Genomic DNA, 21,889 nt, shown 5'->3' with positions numbered 1-21,889 from the left:
GTGCAGTGTGTGATTGTATGCTGAAGAGTAAAGATGTCTGATACAGCGCTCCATGTGTGACGTATTTCATTTGCATGCTCCCGGAGAACGCTACAACTGGCGATGAGTGGGGGATACATGCCCCCGAAGAAACAAGACTGCTCTCCCTGAGAGTTTGCAAAAGCACAGCAACCTGCTCGTGTAGGCAACCCGTGCCCTTAATCGATGCAAAGCAGTCTGAGGCAGGCATATGTGGAGTCAAAGACCCGCTCCAGTCTGTACATGGCCTTAGAAGAAGTTGAAGGCCTGACAGAGGAGCACATTCAAAAAGCTCACCAGAATCTGCTGATAAGGCTGCAAGGAGAGATATTGTGCTGCGCCATAACATAGAGCCATCATCTATGCAAAGAAAATGCTAAAGGCAATGATAATCCGGTATTAAAGCTGAAACTTACTGACACAAGCGAGTGAAATGCCATTCGACCTTGAATCGTACGTGACGACCTGGGCCCTTGTGAGAGGCCGATGCATGCAAACATTGCAGGTGGTATCCAGTGCAACGAATGCTGCTCGAACAGCATAATCTTCGTATGGCGACAGAAGGGAATACAAGATACAATGCTGCCTTGTTTCTGAAACCACCGGCATTTAACACAGCGAAAAAATTGAATATTGATGCCAGATGGGCTGCAAGGATTGAAACATTTGATAATTTCATAAATACGTTAGAAGAATAAGAGCATAAGAAGATCATTAAATACTTAAAGAACCTTGCTGGCGATGGATTGAAAGAAGTGATTAAGAAAGTCTCGCCAACTGAAGTAAAATCGTACTCGTACCAAAAGATAAAAGAAGCATTGGTAGCCAAGTTCAATCCAATGGTAAACATCGACTATGAAAGATATATCTTCAATCAAGCACAAGAACAGTTTGGTGAAACAATGAATTAGTTTGTTGAAAGACTTGATACACTCATTATGCATTGCAAGGTCTGTGATTTCCCAACGAAGAAGCCAAGCATCTCAGAATCATCAGTGGCTGCCTTTCCAATTCATTTAAAAGGCGCATGTTGAGAGAAATGCACAGTTTAGGAGAATATGCTAAAATCTGCGAGAGCAGAAGAACAAGCAGATTGACAGGCTTCCAAGATGGAGGCAGGAACAGTCCATCATGAATCGGCTTTGACCGCGAAAAGCAAGCACAGGCGAAAACAAGATGCAAGCATGTCAACATCATTAAAGAAATAAAAGTTATGTTCCCAATGTGGATTTTCATTTCCTCATGAAGACAAATGTCCAGTTATGAGACAGACATGCAAGGGTGGAGGAAAGAAAAAGTAACCAGATCAAATGCATGACTGCGAGAAGAGAAAATGGGCACCAGAAGGTTCCAGAAACATTCTCGCCATGTCCACATAACCGAAAAGCTACGACAAATAGAAACACAGCTAGATCAATCGTCATCCAGCTCATCGCACAAAGGCTCTTCAACATCGCTGTTGTGTACTGATTAAGAAGATAGGAGTGTGTCAATGACAGCTATCATAGAGTGGGGTGTGCATGTAGGACTAGCTACTTGTAAAGAAGACTACAGTTCAAAATAAATCCAGCAAATGACAAACGTCATTTGGACATTGTCCCAAAATCACACTGAAAATGAATGGTCAACCAATAACTTTCATTATAGATAGTGGTGCCTCGGTTAACATCATGGCCTTGGAAAACTTTAACAGCTTGCCCCCTATACCTCATTCCATCAGGCACAAAGGTATACACATGGTTAGCTTCGGAACCATGGCAGAATCAAGGGTTATTCACAGCAGCCATGTGACACAAAATGACATAAGTGCAAGCACCAATCCATGTACTTTAGAGAACTTCATCTAGTGCATGCCTACTCAGCTTTGCCACTGCTGCTGACATGGGACTGATATCTCTCAACTACAATCTTCATACTCAGTCTGTAATTGTAAGTCAGCTCCCATCATTATTTGATGGTTTTGGAAAACTCAAGACAATGAAAGTGCAACTTCATATTAATAAGGACATTTCCCCCGTTGCACAACGGCACCACAGAGTCACTTTCATTTGCAAGATGCCGCTGAGAAAGAACAAGAAACGTTGAAGCATAACATAATTGAACTATCCACTGGCGTTACACCATGGATCTCGCCAATAGTGCTGGTGCCAAAACAGGACAGTGGAAGTGCAGTGGCCATTTGTGTTGATATAGGCCAGGCTAACAAAGCAATTGAGAGAGATAGACATCCTAGTCCCCACATAGCTGACATGATCATGCAGATGAACGGAGGAACTAAAGCCTTTTCCCACCTTGACTTGAGCAACTCGAGCTGAAAGAGAATTGCAGGTATATTCCTACTTTAACAACTTGTATGGTTGGAAGCATTATCTTTCATTGAAAGATTAGCAAAATTTACTGATACTAAAACTGCCAGTCCCCCACCAGGTCTTCCCTTCTTAGATTGATCAGCATGGGCACAAATAGAATAAAAACCATTACTATGAAAATCCTCGGAAAGCCAGGTTTCCTGGCAACAAACTAAATCAAATTTACACACAAAAGATAGCCAATCTTGATTCTGCAATTTTGTACATATACCAGCTATATTCCATGATACTATATGAATCGGACTGTTGGTCTCAAAAACTCTTAATGGGTGTTCTACCACAATTCGGTAGTTGTCGTTATCGTGAGTTTGATTAGGTGTATCAGCGGTGATGTATAGCAATGATGATTTCAGCCCATGTACTTTTGCCATTAAGAGGTGTCAGTCAATATCGCTCAGATCTTGAAGTAGGCCAAATGGATTTCTAACTGTGGCATTAAAATAATCAACCGTCAGTCTGGTTTCTGGTACAAGCTTTCCCCTCCTTTATGGATAAAAGTAAAAAACGTTGTGGTGCTTTGTATAAATAACCAAGTGGCATAGCTCTGATCCCCCCCCTTCCTCCGTAATATCACTCGAGTGTAATCTACACAATACCCTTTCCATCACCAATATATGCGGAGTTCTTTATAATAGCTAGAAGCACACGATTTGCAGATGCACTGTTGTGTATACAAATAACCATGTAGTGTAAAATAACAGCCTCTGATGGGTTTTGTCTGACTCTTAGCACTCACTCACAAAAGCATAACTCTGTAAGGAAGGAGTAAGGCACCTGCCAGTTTCGCTTCTCTGTGAAAAGGTTTTAGATCCATTTCAGGTCTTAGAAAGCCTATGGAGTGTGACCCTAAAATGAGGCCTGTTGTGTATGGTAAACAAAGCAAGTTTCAGTATTATGCAAGGCAATGAGACTCATTGAAGCAACTGTGGAAGGATGAGAGCTTGGCCAGTCCTGCAGGCATTGAAATCTGAAGGTCATACACAGATCTTTAACAACAAAGCAGTTCAAGGGAGGAGGGTTCAAGGGACAAATTTAGAGACCACTACGAATTATATCCCCTATCAAAACATGTTACAAACCAAGAAATCCTAGGGTCTAATCACAAATCAATAGTAAATGTGAAACAGAGATACTCCTAAATTAAGAATGTATCTACAAACAACAATGGAGGTGAACTAATGGGGTCATCTAAGGGCATATCCCTTTAAGGACGTAATCCCTCACTCACCATAGGTGACATGCTTCATCATAGGGACTCCCCTCCCAAAGGAAACACCTAGTTCCTTTGAGGGCTACAACCCCCTCACTGTGAGGGAGGAGCTCAGGGATGTTTTGATGTAGTATATTGGGTATCCTAAACCCACCTATGACGAGTCTTAACGTGTGAGTGAGAGCGCAGCGCAAATGATAAACTAGAACAATGTGAGTGATGTTAAAACTGACTACTAGGCAACAAACAACAATTTTAATCAAGGTATGCCTAATGTCAGAGTTAAAATAGCAGTGCACCAACGGTATAGATTTAAACCGTTAAGGTTTGATGACAAATGGTCGACATGTTTCAGCCGTAGTGATCCAAAGGTCGGATCAGGCTTTCATCAGGACCTACGCAAATAATGCTGCTGCTCAAAAAACTTGAAAAACAACTAAATTGATATAACTTGAAAGGATATAATGAAACCAGTCTCTGGTCTTTCAGTAAACAGATTTCTCCATACCTATAAGGGTGAGAAAACATACACAATGAATTCTAACACAGTATATGTTGTGAAGCACTTGAAAAGACCACGTGAACTGACAAAAGTGAGCCCACAAGATGTAGAAACTCTTACCCGCAATTGCTGGGTTTGAGACCTCACCTATACCTGGCAACCGCTCAGGAAGGGAGCACCGCTCTACAATGGAGGAAAAAGGAAAATAAACTAGGTTGAAAGTCCCTGAATGTACTAACTATATTGCATGCACAATCATCTATCATCAATATGTTGCAAGCATGGGACCTGACAACCCATATAGACTAAAGGAGAAATGACTTAAGAGATAATACAAGGAGACATAAGTGTTACACCAACACTAAAGTGCGGTCTGAAAGCATATCTAGACCAAGATAGGTGTTTCTGCAGAGCCCTACAGACCAACACCATTATCTTTGCATACATATGTAATGATCTAGAACCCAAAAAAAGAGTAAGAGAACTGTGTGGTAATTCTTATCATTCAAATTATCCTCTAGGAATATATGGTCCAGAAGCAAGCGAATAAAGAGAAGAAAGACCCTCATAGCGGTCTTACCTGTCCGTCGGTACTTCTGGGCAGAGTGAGCCTGCTGCCGGAGGTAACCAACCGGTGCTGAACACCGCCCTTAAAACCCAGTGTTTCACTACGTTAACAAGTTGCACCTGGTCACGTTGCCACAGACGGCGCCTGCGCGAAAGCAGCACGCATGCTCTGGAGTATGAGACACTCCACACGAGTAACCTGCGCGAAATCGGAAACTAGATATACGTGCATGCGTGTAATGGCAAATGGAGCCTAGGCAATAATCACACTGCGCACGTCCAGTGAAATGGACTGAACTCGCGCGCATGCGTATAACAGTAGAGTTTGGCCAAAGGTGTAAAACATTCGGCGAAGTGATGTAAATCCAGCGAAAAGAGTGATTATGCGTTCGTGTGTATTTTTATTCTTTTATTTTATCTCAGCAGCAGCCTGTAAGAATGATCACCTTGGTCTGAGCGATGACTCCGTGCACAAGCAAGTACCGTGCAGATAAATATAATTATAATGCACAGTTCAGACCGCATTCCACATATACAATGAGAGCGCAACATAGTGGTGTACAAGAGGCAGATATAAAACGTGTCATACATCACCAAGTAAGCGCTAAAGTGTCAAAAACCAGACACAACCGGTGAGACCAAAGACCCACGCAACTGCCCAAGTGCATGATATCTGATGGGACCAACTGGACACACATAGAGGGCAATAAATATGGAAAAGCATCTCTCCCTATGAAGCTAATCCGCAATACCTTGAATAGCGTGGTACAATCAAGGCATGATGGCTTGTGCTCCAAGTAGCTCAAGATTTCAACCACCATTGGATGGGACTCATCAATGTGTACTAATGACTCAAGAGGGTTTTATAGGGAAGCCCAAGGGATATCATCATTGAGCCCTGATACAGAGCTGTTGAGCTTATATACCCAACGTTGTTCTTTCTTGAAAAGAAAAGCCGAAATATCCACAATGTGTGACGGGACAAAGGGCTGTTCAATTATTGTCTATTGTAATTCCTGAGGTGAGTGTTGTGCTGTGACAAAATGTTGAGTAAGTCTTGTAGATGTTTTTCTACATCTGATGGTGCTCTTATGTTCCAACATCCTTGTCTTCACTCGTCTGGTAGTCATCCCGACGTACCGAAGGGAACAAGGACAGGTGATCAGGTAAATAACATTGCTGCTGTTGCAGTTTGTATGGCTCATTAGGGTCCATGGTCTGGGAGTACCTATGTCAATCTCAGTGGTGTGTTTGGTGTTTGCACAGGCAGCACAGCTACCACAAGGAAAGTGACCACGTATTGCAGGGAGATTCCAAAGTGTGTTCTGCTGTTTGTCAATAACTTCGCGTGGGCGAGTATGCACCAATCGATCCCTAATGTTGGAACTACGTTTAAACGCAAAAAGGGGACTTTGGAGTGGTGTTGTATCAATGTTCAGAATCTTCCAATTAGATAAGATACATTTTTTAATCTTATTGGAAAGGGTGCAGAATGTGTTCACACATGTAAGTCTCTTGGTAGTTTCTTTTATATCTCTAGGTTCCAGTAAGGCAGCCCTATTGTTATTGCCTGCACGTTTTAGTGATTGTTTTATCAGTTTCTTGGGATAATGTCTTACCAACAGTTGGTTTGCTAAGTCTTGAGCATGATCTTTATACTTCGCCATTGTGGTACAATTCCTTTTAATACGCAGGAACTGTCCAAAGGGTAGATTTTGGCGTAAGGCTTTTGGATGGAAACTGTCAAATAATAATAAAGAGTTCTTAGACATAGGTTTCCTAAACAGTTCAGTGCTAAGACCACCATCTGTCGGAGAAATCAGAACATCAAGAAATGGCAGGCACCATTTGCTAAATTCACATGTAAAGCGAAGGTATGCATTTTGATTGTTAAGCCAAATCTTGAACTCATTGATGGAAGCGTCAGAGCCAGACCAAACCACAAGCACATAATCAATACAGCGCTTCCAACATCGTGTATGATGTCTAAACGGATTTAGAGTGCTAAAAATGTGTTCTTGCTCACAGCTGTGCATGTAAAGGTTGGCTAGACTAGGGGCAAAAACACTCCCCATCGAAGTGCCAGACACTTGCAGGAAAAGTTGGTCCTCAAATCTAAAAAAATGTTCTTTCATTGCGATGCGGGCACAGTTGATAATGAACGAAACTGGTGTAATAGAGTCAGGCACTCTCTCGCGTAACAGGGTCTCTACTGTCACAAGGGACTCATCCTGCGGCATACACGTGTAGAGTGACTCCACGTCAAATGAGATCAAAAAGTCCTCATCTGTGTTGAATTCAATGGTCTCAATCAAATTCAAAACATCCTTAGTGTCCCTCAAATAAGTGGGCATATCCAGTACCAAAGGATGCAAAAAATGATCCACAAAGGTGGATAGAGGTTCAAGAAGAGACCCAATTCCAGATATAATAGGACGCCCAGGGGGGGGGGTCTCTGTGTCTTATGTACCTTAGGTAACGTATAGAAATAGGGGGTGATAGGATGACTCTTAACTAGATACCTGGCTTCTTGTCCAGTGACCCAGCTGTTTGCTAGAGCTTCCTCAACCATGGTCTTGATCTCCAATTCTAATCTCTTAGTAGGATCCTCACGTAGAGGTGTATAGAATTGAGTGTTACCCAGTTGTCGCATGCATTCTGCGCGATATTGGGAGGTGTCCATCACCACAATGGCGCCACCCTTGTCAGCTGGTTTAATCGTGATAGAAGAATCCATCGCTAAGGACTGCATTGCAAGTTGTTCTTTCTTATTGAAATTTCGATATTGTCTGGTCTTGTTAATACACAAATTAGAGACTTGTGAGGTGACTGCTTTCTCAAAGGTCAAGACCTGTGGAGGAACCTGGTTGGCCAGAGGGTTGAACGTAGATTTGTTTTTCAAACCGGTATTAGTGATAGGTTCCTCACTTTCATCCAATGGTTTGTCCCTGAAGAAAAACTCAAGCCGAATCTTGCGGAAGAACTGAGCTAGTTCTAGTCTAATCTGAAAGGCATCACCACCAAAGGTAGGGACAAACCCTAAACCTTTACCCAAAAGGGCTTGTTGGTCCGCATTAAGGGTGTGCCCGCTCAGATTGATGACTATAGTGTCTCGTTGGTGGGGTTCGCTTCCGTCATGCTCCTGGTGGAATGGGCCGGTGGATTGTCTGCCCAATGAACTTGCGTTCTCTGGTTCGGACGTTTTCCTCTTGACCTGTTCCGGCCTGAGCCTAAAAAAGGCTGATTAGGATAACTTTTCCTGCAAGTGTCTGGCACTTCGATGGGGAGTGTTTTTGCCCCTAGTCTAGCCAACCTTTACATGCACAGCTGTGAGCAAGAACACATTTTTAGCACTCTCAATCCGTTTAGACATCATATACGATGTTGGAAGCGCTGTATTGATGATGTGCTTGTGGTTTGGTCTGGCTCTGACGCTTCCATCAAGGAGTTCAAGATTTGGCTTAACAATCAAAATGCATACCTTCGCTTTACATGTGAATTTAGCAAATCGTGCCTGCCATTTCTTGATGTTCTGATTTCTCCGACAGATGGTGGTCTTAGCACTGAACTGTTTAGGAAACCTATGTCTAAGAACTCTTTATTATTATTTGACAGTTTCCATCCAAAAGCCTTACGCCAAAATCTACCCTTTGGACAGTTCTTGCGTATTAAAAGGAATTGTACCACAATGGCGAAGTATAAAGATCATGCTCAAGACTTAGCAAACCAACTGTTGGTAAGACATTATCCCAAGAAACTGATAAAACAATCACTAAAACGTGCAGGCAATAACAATAGGGCTGCCTTACTGGAACCTAGAGATATAAAAGAAACTACCAAGAGACTTACGTGTGTGAACACATTCTGCACCCTTTCCAATAAGATTAAAAAATGTATCTTATCTAATTGGAAGATTCTGAACATTGATACAACACCACTCCAACGTCCCCTTTTTGCGTTTAAACGTAGTTCCAACATTAGGGATCGATTGGTGCATACTCGCCCACACGAAGTTATTGACAAACAGCAGAACACACTTTGGAATCTCCCTGCAATACGTGGTCACTTTCCTTGTGGTAGCTGTGCTGCCTGTGCAAACACCAAACACACCACTGAGATTGACATAGGTACTCCCAGACCATGGACCCTAATGAGCCATACAAACTGCAACAGCAGCAATGTTATTTACCTGATCACCTGTCCTTGTTCCCTTCGGTACGTCGGGATGACTACCAGACGAGTGAAGACAAGGATGTTGGAACATAAGAGCACCATCAGATGTAGAAAAACATCTACAAGACTTACTCAACATTTTGTCACAGCACAACACTCACCTCAGGAATTACAATGGACAATAATTGAACAACCCTTTGTCCCGTCACACATTGTGGATATTTCGGCTTTTCTTTTCAAGAAAGAACAACGTTGGGTATATAAGCTCAACAGCTCTGTATCAGGGCTCAATGATGATATCCCTTGGGCTTCCCTATAAAACCCTCTTGAGTCATTAGTACACATTGATGAGTCACATCCAATGGTGGTTGAACTCTTGAGCTACTTGGAGCACAAGCCATCATGCCTTGATTGTACCACGCTATACAAGGTATTGCGGATTAGCTTCATAGGGAGAGATGATTTTCCATATTTATTGCCCTCTATGTGTGTCCAGTTGGTCCCATCAGATATCATGCACTTGGGCAGTTGCGTGGGTCTTTGGTCTCACCGGTTGTGTCTGGTTTTTGACACTTTAGCGCTTACTTGGTGATGTATGACACGTTTTATATCTGCCTCTTGTACACCACTATGTTGCGCTCTCATTGTATATGTGGAATGCGGTCTGAACTGTGCATTATAATTATATTTATCTGCACGGTACTTGCTTGTGCACGGAGTCATCGCTCAGACCAAGGTGATCATTCTTACAGGCTGCTGCTGAGATAAAATAAAAGAATAAAAATACACACGAACGCATAATCACTCTTTTCGCTGGATTTACATCACTTCGCCGAATGTTTTACACCTTTGGCCAAACTCTACTGTTATACGCATGCGCGCGAGTTCAGTCCATTTCACTGGACGTGCGCAGTGTGATTATTGCCTAGGCTCCATTTGCCATTACACGCATGCACGTATATCTAGTTTCCGATTTCGCGCAGGTTACTCGTGTGGAGTGTCTCATACTCCAGAGCATGCGTGCTGCTTTCGCGCAGGCGCCGTCTGTGGCAACGTGACCAGGTGCAACTTGTTAACGTAGTGAAACACTGGGTTTTAAGGGCGGTGTTCAGCACCGGTTGGTTACCTCCGGCAGCAGGCTCACTCTGCCCAGAAGTACCGACGGACAGGTAAGACCGCTATGAGGGTCTTTCTTCTCTTTATTCGCTTGCTTCTGGACCATATATTCCTAGAGGATAATTTGAATGATAAGAATTACCACACAGTTCTCTTACTCTTTTTTTGGGTTCTAGATCATTACATATGTATGCAAAGATAATGGTGTTGGTCTGTAGGGCTCTGCAGAAACACCTATCTTGGTCTAGATATGCTTTCAGACCGCACTTTAGTGTTGGTGTAACACTTATGTCTCCTTGTATTATCTCTTAAGTCATTTCTCCTTTAGTCTATATGGGTTGTCAGGTCCCATGCTTGCAACATATTGATGATAGATGATTGTGCATGCAATATAGTTAGTACATTCAGGGACTTTCAACCTAGTTTATTTTCCTTTTTCCTCCATTGTAGAGCGGTGCTCCCTTCCTGAGCGGTTGCCAGGTATAGGTGAGGTCTCAAACCCAGCAATTGCGGGTAAGAGTTTCTACATCTTGTGGGCTCACTTTTGTCAGTTCACGTGGTCTTTTCAAGTGCTTCACAACATATACTGTGTTAGAATTCATTGTGTATGTTTTCTCACCCTTATAGGTATGGAGAAATCTGTTTACTGAAAGACCAGAGACTGGTTTCATTATATCCTTTCAAGTTATATCAATTTAGTTGTTTTTCAAGTTTTTTGAGCAGCAGCATTATTTGCGTAGGTCCTGATGAAAGCCTGATCCGACCTTTGGATCACTACAGCTGAAACATGTCGACCATTTGTCATCACACCTTAACGGTTTAAATCTATACCGTTGGTGCACTGCTATTTTAACTCTGACATTAGGCATACCTTGATTAAAATTGTTGTTTGTTGCCTAGTAGTCAGTTTTAACATCACTCACATTGTTCTAGTTTATCATTTGCGCTGCGCTCTCACTCACACGTTAAGACTCGTCATAGGTGGGTTTAGGATACCCAATATACTACATCAAAACATCCCTGAGCTCCTCCATCACAGTGAGGGGGTTGTAGCCCTCAAAGGAACTAGGTGTTTCCTTTGGGAGGAGAGTCCCTATGATGAAGCATGTCACCTATGGTGAGTGAGGGATTACGTCCTTAAAGGGATCTGCCCTTAGATGATTCCCATTAGTTCACCTCCATTGTTGTTTGTAGATACATTCTTAATTTAGGAGTATCTCTGTTTCACATTTACTATTGATTTGTGATTAGACCCTAGGATTTCTTGGTTTGTAACATACACAGATCTTACCAGCGAAGGCTAAACTTGCTGAGCTATCTAACTGGCCATGGACTCTCAATTTAATATACAAAGTCTCTATGACTCATGTTTATACCCGTAGTGGTTAGTGCCACTTTAGCAGTGTGGCTCTTTAAAGGACAACAGTGTTGACCAAAATCCATTTTGTCAACTCCAGCGCACTGAGGCTTATGCAGCCACCCGGCACATATTGATCTTGAAAGGTCTGTCTGGCTCCACCTCATAATTTAGAAGTCTTGGCAGAATATCAAGCAAGATCAATTCCTAAGGCAGAAAATCTTCCAACCATTGGATTTCACTTACTCATGTTAAATCCTGAAAGAATTTGGACTTCTCGCATCTTGGGGGTGGGGTGGGGTGGGGCGGGGCGGGGGGGGGGTCACTGGATTTTTAAATTTAAATAATTTACTAGTTTTGGTCAGGACATTACCTCAAGTAGATGGCTTGAGAATTTGCTTCAGACTTTTTTGTTACACCTGAAGATCTGCAAGTTATTTCTTATCACTGTGAACTTTGGAACTCGTGTTTGGGTCTATACCTTCTCAAACGCCCATATAATAACCACAACCCCACACTCTAGCCCCTCAAGTCTCCTTTCTGCCATCCTGGGTGATGATGGCACTTAAACATTTGTATGTCTGTGACTACCTCAGGCCTCCACCCAAGCAAGCTCCCAGTCTTACCTTGACCCTCTTGCCTTCGATGTTTAAGGAGCGTACAGTGAAGTCCACCCCAATGGTGTTGTGCTGCTTCTCACTGTACATGCCAGACTTGAATCGCTGGACTACACACGTCTTCCCCACGTTTGAATCTCCGATCAAAATGATCTTAAAGAGGAAGTCAAAGGGGTCGTCATCTCCGGAATCAGAGGCTTGCATGGTATCTCACATCCCCTGCACAGGATATAACAAGAAGAGAATATCACCAGGAGTACTGGAATGCGTGTGAGCCTTCACAACATATCCCTTGAGTGTGCATGCCTAGATCCGTGCTGCCCTTCTGCATTAATCACGGAATTGTCCAATGCCAGCGGAGAGCAACTGTTCATAGCACTCCACCAAGCCTATAATATGATGTAGATACATTATACTTCAGCTACATTGTGCTACAAACCACCACACGCATCCGTTGTCTTCCACTGTACACAGGGTATAAATGTCACTGAAATATTCCAGTTCATCTACCGTGAGCATGGGACTTGCCTACATCCACACCTCTTTGCTTAAACATGACAAAGCACAACACATCCCCCTAAAGCACCCTATGCATTATCTCGAGCACACCTCCCACCCTTCCCACATCCTCCACTTTGTACAGACAGAAGTCTACCTCCCCTCCATTGTGCATAAATAATGTCTTCACCTTCTCTATCCTCTGTGCATAGCTGTTTCTCCCTTTCATCCAATCAATCTCATCTGCTACGCACTGTCTGCAAACATGCCATAGACATGCATCACGACTACTAAGCTGTACTCTTTGTACAACCATTACTCACACATCAAATCTCTATTGCCGCTCTATACACCGTGTATAATGTTCATCCACACTTCCTATCCACTCCACTGTCACTGTAACTGTTCAATTACCATTAACTTCCTCATCCTCCAGTGCCCATCATGTATAACCATCCACCATATTTTCTATTCCTTCCTCGACACCATGTGTGTAGACATCCCACAGGCATAGATACACAACTGCACCTGTGGTTAAGTCATTCACACCTTCCATTAATTCAGTTGCTCATTGTGCACTTCTATTACAGACATATACCATTCCCTCCACTACATCCTCTTCATGAGAATTCTCCATGCCTATTGACAACCAAAGGGCACAGTCTGCATAACCAGATGCAACACTTCACGCGGTTGCATCATATTGCATACCTGCACTTCACTCTGTGGATAGCCTTCCATCATGACTTGAATCTCCACTGATGCGTCCTGTGCATAATCATCAACCATGCATATTATGTTCAACAACCAACCACAGACATCACATGTCAAAGGCCATTGTGTGTAACTATCAACTGCAGACCCACACACATAATTCAGTGTATGCATTACAGTTCTGAAGCCCCTCTTCTTTCCCTCATTGATTCACACCTTAGGGCAGGAGTTAAAGTTTCTTGAGATCAGTATAACTATCACTGTTGAATTTCTATGGTTTTGTGCATATAAAATCTGAACCTAACTATAACGTCCCTCTAACCTTTGGTTTGTTAGTGAATATATATATATTTTACAGCTTCCATTAACTCAGGATAAACCAGCACTCTCGATAGAGGTCAAATCCTCAATTAGGATTTATTGCACAATACAAACAAACGTGTTTCGGCGGTGCGCCAAATGCATATCTTTGTATTGTGCAATAAATCCTAATTGAGGATTTGACATTTATCGAGAGTGCTTGTTTATCCTGAAGGAATGGAAGCTGTAAAAAAGACATAATTATAAAATATATATATATATATATATATATATATATATATAAAACCTACTGGCAGTCGCCAGTAGGTAGTTATAGTTAGGACCTATTTTCCATAGGAAATCCGCAACATTCTATTTGGAATAACTTTGGCGCTCGTTGACAAATCTACGCGAAATTTTCAAAACTTTTGGCCAGCTCCGGTCCGCTCCTATCCTGAAAGTCTCGGGATGATTCGTGAAGCGGGGGCTGAGAAAAAAGGGGGGTCCCAAAACGTGTTTTCCCCATACAATTTCCCATAGGACCTTTAGCTGCAGCTACAGCCCGAACTGCTCAACGGAAGTACACGAAATTTGGCAGAAAGGTAGACCTTGGTTCAGTATCGTGCCTTATGCTTAAATGGTGTCAATCTGTTCAGTAGTTCCTGAGAAAATCAATGTCAAAATCACATAAACATCTGGGCGGAGCCTAACCACACATCGCAAGATCTGATTGGCTGTCAGTACTTCATCCAAGAAGTGTTGGCAGCCATCTTGGGACCAATATACATGATAGCATCTCATTAAAAAGCATTGCAGTTAATAGAAGGTTTTGAGACTTTAGTTACATTATAAATCATTTGTTGATGGTACCATACTCATTTTAGGAATTGTGGTGTGTTCTAGGGTGATTTTACCATGTGAAAAAGCCTTCTGCTGTGATATCATGAATCATGTTTGAGATAAAACTATTTTCTCATGCTTTTCCCACAGAGGTTTGGAAGGTGATCTATAAGCTAAACTGAGAGCATATTTTCTGTAAATTCACATTATCTTTCTCAGTCATGTGAGAATGAAGTCTGACATTCTCAGTAAAACATGTACATCTAACAAGGGCAGAGACTGTCAGTTTATTCCTTTGTGTTCTACTGCAGCTTCCCAGAGTGTTCTAAAGAACTAGAGAGCTAACAGTCCTACTTATGACAAACGTTTTGCACACCTGAAGCCATCTTGATTGGAATAAAGTGGTAACTCTTAAAACATTTAATTTAAAAAGGAACAAAATGAGGGGGTTCATTTTGCCATAGAAAGTATGGTTAGTGCTGCAAAAAGAAAAATTAGGGCACATTTTGAGTGACTTCTCAAATCCTCTTCTATTTCATTAAAACATTCTGACATGCAGACTGAAACATGCACTTTTAATACCAGCAGCAGACTTCCCTGGTGAGCAGTAGCTTTACTAAAGTGAGCTAATGAGCAACTAGAGTGCTAACATTCTGAATTCAACAGCAGGAGCGGAGGCGAGGATTATGCATTTCTTTCCTCACTTTTTATTAAACAGCATGTTCAAAGAAACAAAAAAACATGACAAAGACCACAACTCCCATGAACCTCGGGAGTAACCATGGCCACCAACAGTCCAATCATAAGGGGTAGTGAAGTCCATATACAGTTGCTGCCACCGTAGTCCTTCCTCTTTCTTCACTGCTGGCCCGTCAGTTAAGTCCCTTCACTCCTTTACTGTGGTTTTGGGATCTTGGCTTGGTGGGCTGCTTTGTCGCTATTGTTGTGGTTTGCTGCCGGCATTGCTTTGTCCCGCTTTGCCTGTGGTCTATTTTGCGGGTTTTCCTCCCCGATGTAGTAGGGCGGTTGGCTTCGGCCCGAGTGCGTTAATTTTTTTATACAGGGCGGGTGCGCTAGGTGGCGCTGTTTCGGATCGTTGCAGAGAGGTGGTGCAGGCCGTGCCTCTTTTTACATCCCTCTGCAACGCAGCTCTGTGGCGCTTACTGGAGGTACCTAGTGGTCTAGTTGGACCCTAGGGACCCTTAGGATTCAAGGGGACTTAATCTCCCAACTTAAAACGGCCACAGGGCGTGTTTACACAGTGGGGAAGGGAGGGGACGGGGCCTGAGGTGACGTGTGCAAACATGCCCTGTGGCGCGTTTTAAGAGGTAGTTTTAATCCCCCTGCCCTATTATATACTAGGGGCTTACAGAGGAGGTCATGCTAATCACAGGGGACCCCAACGCATAGTGTTCCCTAGTGTATGTCGGTGTTTTCACTGTATTCTGAGCGTCTTTTAACATAGCACTGGCTCCGGGACTGGTTAGTCAGACTCAGTTACCACCAGTATCCGTCTGAAAAAGTTGAGTGTACAGGATGATTTTGCAACAAGGCTTCTTTCTGCTCTTCGCTTTGTTCTTTCTGCACGTTATCCTTCTTCCTGCACGTTATCCTTCTTCGTCTTTGAGGACTTCTGTTGCTACTTTCTGCATTTCTTTTTTTTTTCTTTCTGTGCATTTTTTCTTCTTTCTTCACATGTCGTATCTCTGTAAGCATAGTTAGAAATTAGCATTTAAAAAACCTTTGAAATTCACTGAAAAAAACCTTCGTTTTCAGGCACGTTATAGTTAGGAATTAGCATTTAAAAAACCATAGAAATTCACTGAAAAAACCATAAGTTTCAGGGACGTTATAGTTAGCTGGACTTTTCACTCGTACAAAACCATTGAAATTCCCCCGTTATAGTTAGTTCAGCTAACTATAACTCGCACGCCCGCAATGCACTGCTGATGACGTCACATATTACATCACTCATGACATGGTCAGTGACATCACTCATGACATCACTCATGACATCTCAAATGACATCACTGATGTACTAACTAATTACATCTCGCGCGCCGCAATCCACTGCTGATGATGTCACATATTACATCATTCATGACATGGGCAGTGACATCACTGATGACATCACTGATGACATCATCCAGTGAATGTGGTTTGGTTCGTTATTTAAATATGTATTATTTATATAGCAATTTGCATTGAAGAATGAGTGGATATATAAATATCTGGATGGAGGATTTAGTAGCAGTGTGATTGACTGTTTACTTGACTAATTTATAGTGTCTGACTAAATATATTGGATAGTGACTAAACTGTGTGAATATCTGTATCACTTTGTCAATTGTTGTGTAAACTGATGCACCAGTTGGTTACTAGCTACGTGAAAGTCTATATTATTTATGGATTAGTTAACTGAGTATTTGTATGGGAGAGTGAATGTGTGTGTGGTTCGGTGGGGGGTATGTGACTGCCCAAAGATGTGTGAATAGTTGATTCAGTTGGTATCTGAAGTTAAAACTACATGTTATAACAGTTGTTTGGGTGAGTGAATATCTTTATGGGTGTGGCGATGAGCAAATATATGTCTCAATGGTACATGTCCAACAAACTAGAAAAATAAAAGCCAGTGTATGTGTCAGTTGTTGTATATAAAGAAGTATACATAAGACTCAGTGATTGTATGAGTGACTGTATGGATAACTGTATACTTGTAATAGTGTTTTTATAACACACTAAGTATGAGTTATTATCTATATGAATAGATGAAGTGGTGTTTTTATAAGTGTACAGCTAAGTAAAAGTAAGTATGATCCATTGTTTGCATAAGTGAGTAGGATGACTTCATACGTGATTAGGATGTGTGCTGGTGTGTAATGTTGATATAGGTGTATAAGTATCTTTGGTAGTGTTCTATTGATCATTGACAGCATGTATGAGTGAATCTATAGGTAAGTGATTAGATGTCTGTATAGATCTAGGAATCACTGAGTGGGTGTTTAGAAACTTGTATTGGTGTGTCAATGGTTTTAAATCTGGCACTCTGTATTTTACAGTGAGTGATGAAAGGTTATACTAGTGTATGATGAAGTGTATCTGATTGACATGTGGATGATGTCATCAGTGATGTCACTGACCACGTCATGAATGATGTAATATGCGACATCATCAGCAGTGGATTGCGGGCGCACGAGATGTAGTTAGCACAACTAACTTTATCGGAGGAATTTCAATGGTTTTGTTCGAGTGAAATGTCCAGCTAACTATAACACCCCTAAAACCTATTGTTTTTTCAGTGAATTTCGTCAATCGGCACCAAAGTTATTCCAAATAGAATGTTGCGGATTTCCTATGGAAAATAGGTCCTAACTATATCTACCTATTGGCGACCGCCAGTAGGAGATTTTATATTATATATATATATATATATATATATATATCCAAAAGCCAAGTTTCCCCAAAATTTCGATTTCCAAACGTAAAGTAAAGGGTACGGACTCCTCTTGCATGCAGCAATCTTTGTTTATTTAAAATCGTTCCAGCTTGCCATGACGCGTTTCGGTTACTGCCGTAACCTTGATCACATGAGGTGGTGTCTCCAATACAAAGCTTTTAACCCCGTTTTCATCCGATCACATGGTATAGAATGGTAGTCACAATGAACAAAAGACTTAGCACATACTTATTTACCCTTATTGTGTTCTAACGTGTGTGACAATTTCATTACAAAACTTAAAACCCAGTGTTGATTATTTTAACATGTGTATAACAGGTTTGTTTAGAATTAGTGTTTCATACAAGGTTCTTACTTTATCAAGTTGACAATATTAGCAATGCATTTATGTATTCTAACGAACTTTCCATAAATATTTGGGACATCAAATAAATAAGAATCATATTACTGTACAAATACGCAGACTGATACACTTTCAGAAAAGATAAACATTTTATAGAGTCTGCAAAATTATGTCCCTTTTTAACATATAAATATATATTATTACAAATGAAAAAAATGTGCAAAACCACAAAGTTCCACATCTTTATATGTCATACAGTAAATTGGAGACATGAGCGACTACTATCATCTGTCTGCTTGATACTTGAAATTACTTTGATATCTGCTCAAATGCTCTAACGAGGTCACTTTATTCCTTCCTACAAAATCAATGCTATTTCATTGTTCCTATGAAAACACTTTTTTTTCTTCCTCTTTTACTTAACCCTAACATTTATTTTATTTTTATTTTTATTCTTAAAGTGTTGATGTGCTACAAAAAACTAAAGTGCCAAGTGCTCAAATCATTTATCACCAGTGATGATTTATTTTAACATTTGAGTATAACTCCTATATACATCTAAAATGAGTGGACAAAAACTATATGTTTATCTCTAGGGCAGCTTAATCATGTATATCAGCCGAAAAAACTAATGAATGCCTCTTTCAGTTTCAAATGTGGACAAAACTGCGCTCTGTCAGAGCGTATGTATATATATATCAAATAGATCTGTATCAGGATAGAAATATATTCAGAAAAATAAATGAGGGGAATCGTGTTTCAAAGCTTCTTCTTGTTTGCGCAAATATGCATTGATAATTTGATAAATACATAATTCAATAAATACATAAAGCACTAAATCGATATTTAAGGAATTTAAAAGAATGTAAAAACTTTCATGGTATAAAATAGCATTAAAATTGATAGTGCAAGACATTCCATATGTAAAAAGAATGTGCAATAACGCTATATCATTTTGTTCTTAGGTTATAAATAGGGATGGAAATGATGATGGTATCTGATGCAAATCTAAATTCTTAAAGTGATAAAATGATCTTAAAATACCACTGAATACCATAAAATCCCAACATCATAAATAAAACCTTAAATGTCCTTAAATATTAAAATGAATGTATATATAAAATCGACAAACTTAATAGTGGTTAAATTATTATGACCACCGTGTCAAATCTACATGATGCACATACAGAGAAGAGGTTCGAAAGAATGCTATTTAACAAATATTTTTAAAGGAAGTTGTACATTTCATCACTGTTATTATATATATTTATATATGTTTTCCACTAAAAAACCAAAGGTTAGATGGACGTTATAGTTAGGTTCAGATTTTATATGCACAAAACCACAGAAATTCAACAGTGATATATCTGGCGCAGTATATACTGTACCAAAAAGAGGTATAGTGTACTCGGAGCCCAGTGAGCCCCCAAAGGTATGGCAGAAGTTAAAGTAGATAATACCTTACTCTCAATTTAGTGGTAGCTGGCCTGAGCAGTCACGCTTATCAGAAGGCAGTGTGAATGCATTTGGAGTACATACTCATAACAAGGCCGGAACACACACTTATTGACTGACTCCAGGCCAATGTTTGTTGAAAAATATTTTTTTAGTTACTTTTATTTCTAGGAACCACGTTGAACTTAGTTAAAGGTAAGTAGACTTTTATGCAATACTTTCAAACTACTCACAATAGGTTTGTATAGCATCAAACAATACTTTACATGTGCATGAAATGCTTTTCAGTACAGAAAGAGGTACTTTGTATGCAGGGTCACAGTACAAAACAATGAGAGACCAATGCAATCCTAAGGGAAAAAGACAGGTGAGTAACTTATAGGTAAGTAAGCAGTTGTGAGTTTCAGTCTCCAGGGGTTTTGGTCAACACTGGACAAGGGTCGGACCAAGGTAGGTATTGCACCACCAGCGCCACTGTGGCGGCCAGGTGCAGAGGTCACTGGACCCAATGTTATCCTGAGGAGGCTAGGGGCAACTTGAAGAAACACTGGTCACAGGTAAGTATCTGTGGTCCAGGGACACAAGCCCTGGGAGTTAAGATCAGCAATGGAGGGGCCACCAAAGAGCACCTAGACTGCACCACCAGTGGCACAGGGGTGGCCAGGTGCAGAGTTCAAAGGAGTACCGGGTACCCGTTGAAACAAATGGAGATCCTCGGTTGGGGTTAATACGACTGCAGGCACGGTTCTGAAGGATGGCTGAAGGAATCCAACAATTGAAGAGGTAAGTTGGATAGTTGGGTGAAGCTGGGCCACCATTGGTTGGGCACACCAAGGCCTGGGGGCTGTGGGTGCAGGGGTGTCTTGAGGCACCAGGTTTCCTCACCAGATCCGGACTCGGGCCGTGGGCATCAGGTGCAGAGTGGTGCAAGTGTTGCAGATCTGCCTGGATCCGGAGTCCTTGTGTTGGTTTCTTGTTGGACAAATCCAGTGCCCACGTGAGACAAGAGTCTTTGTTGAAGACAGCACAGGTCCCCAGGGTTCTTGGACGTTGCTGGCTGTGGGCTGTGCTGGTTTCTTGGTGCAGGGTTGCTGAAAGAGGGGACAGACCGGTAAGGCTGGGGCCAAGTCAGTCATTGTCTTCTCCACTGCTGCACAGCTCTTCAGTCCTTCGTCTTCGTAGGTCATTGAATCTGAGGAACAAGGTTTAGGGAAGCCCTTAAATGCTAAATTTGATGGCATTACTGAGGTTGGGGCAGTAGCCAATGTCTACTGTCCCCTAGGGTGACTGTACCCTTTGGGTGCCCCCTCTTTTTTGGTAGAGGTGTACACCCCTGCTCTTATTGGGCCTAATTCTCCAATTCAAGATGGAGAATTTCCAAGTGAGGGGTTCACCTCAGCTCCTGACGCCCCTGGGGGTGGGTCAAGCTAAGGTGGACACTCCTACTCTGCTTACTAATTTTCCCACCTGTTCTGCTGCCCAAAGTGGGACTTGGGCAGGGGGGGGGGGGGGGCATCTCTACTGGTTGGAGCTGCCTAAATCAGCACATCACAAGGTGAGAGCCTTTGAGGCTCACCGCCAAGTGTTGCTGCTTCTGCCAGGAGAGTTGTGAAGCACCTCCACCCAGAGCAGGCTTTGTTTCTGACCTCCGAGAGCACAACAGCTCGCACCCCATGAGGTTAGAAACGTGCCTGGTGGCGATTGGCTGACGGGGACCAGTCACCACCAGATCTCTAAGATGCCCTCTGAATACATTTTATACTGAATCCAACCTTGGCATCAGTGTGGGTTTATTATGCTGAGATGTTTGGTACCAAACTTCCCAGCTTTCAGAAAAGCCATCATGGAGCTGTCGAGATTGTAATGACAAACTCCCAGCCCATGTACTCAATATGGCTTTTTTGCAATTACAAAGTCTGTGAATGGCACAGACACTGTAGTGGCATATTGCTCTTGAAGATATGCCCTCAACTGTGGGATGGTGCATCCTGCCTTAGGGCTGTGAGGCCTGCTAGAGGGGTGACTTACCCATGCCACAGGCAGGGTTAGTGGGCATGGCACAAAGGGAGGTGTGCCATGTTGACTCTTCAGTTTGGTCTGCAGCAAAACACGCAGCCTGCAATGTCAGTGTGTGGATGTTAAGGTAAGGGGTCTCAGAGGTTGGCATAATACATACTGCAACCCCCAGAAGTCCTTGGTACGAGGGATACCTTTTTACAAGAGGCGTACATGTGTGCCAATTGTGGAAACAAAGGTACAGTTTTGGGAAAGAACACATATGCTGGGGCCTGTTTAGCAGGGTCACAGCACACACTCAGTCGAGTCAACATGAGGTATCTGGCAAAGAGTTAGG

The 21,889-nt window shown here is 41.9% G+C and overlaps 1 protein-coding gene across 2 annotated transcripts in view; it reads right to left on the bottom strand.

Moving 5' to 3' along the window:
* RAB19 (RAB19, member RAS oncogene family) overlaps positions 1–21,889 on the bottom strand; it is a 102,810-nt gene that overhangs the window by 46,981 nt on the left and 33,940 nt on the right. For both annotated transcript variants that reach the window (XM_085651909.1, XM_085651908.1), the window contains exon 2: positions 11,939–12,148. In XM_085651909.1, coding sequence (XP_085508035.1) covers positions 11,939–12,133 — 195 coding nt within the window. In that variant the 5' untranslated portion in view covers positions 12,134–12,148. The remainder of the gene's footprint in view (positions 1–11,938; positions 12,149–21,889) is intronic.

Source organism: Triturus cristatus, chromosome 4_1 (genome assembly GCF_964204655.1).
Source record: "Triturus cristatus chromosome 4_1, aTriCri1.1, whole genome shotgun sequence".
Taxonomy (NCBI): domain Eukaryota; kingdom Metazoa; phylum Chordata; class Amphibia; order Caudata; family Salamandridae; genus Triturus; species Triturus cristatus.
Note: the sequence above shows the minus strand (reverse complement) of the source record. Positions and strands in the feature narration are given on the sequence as shown.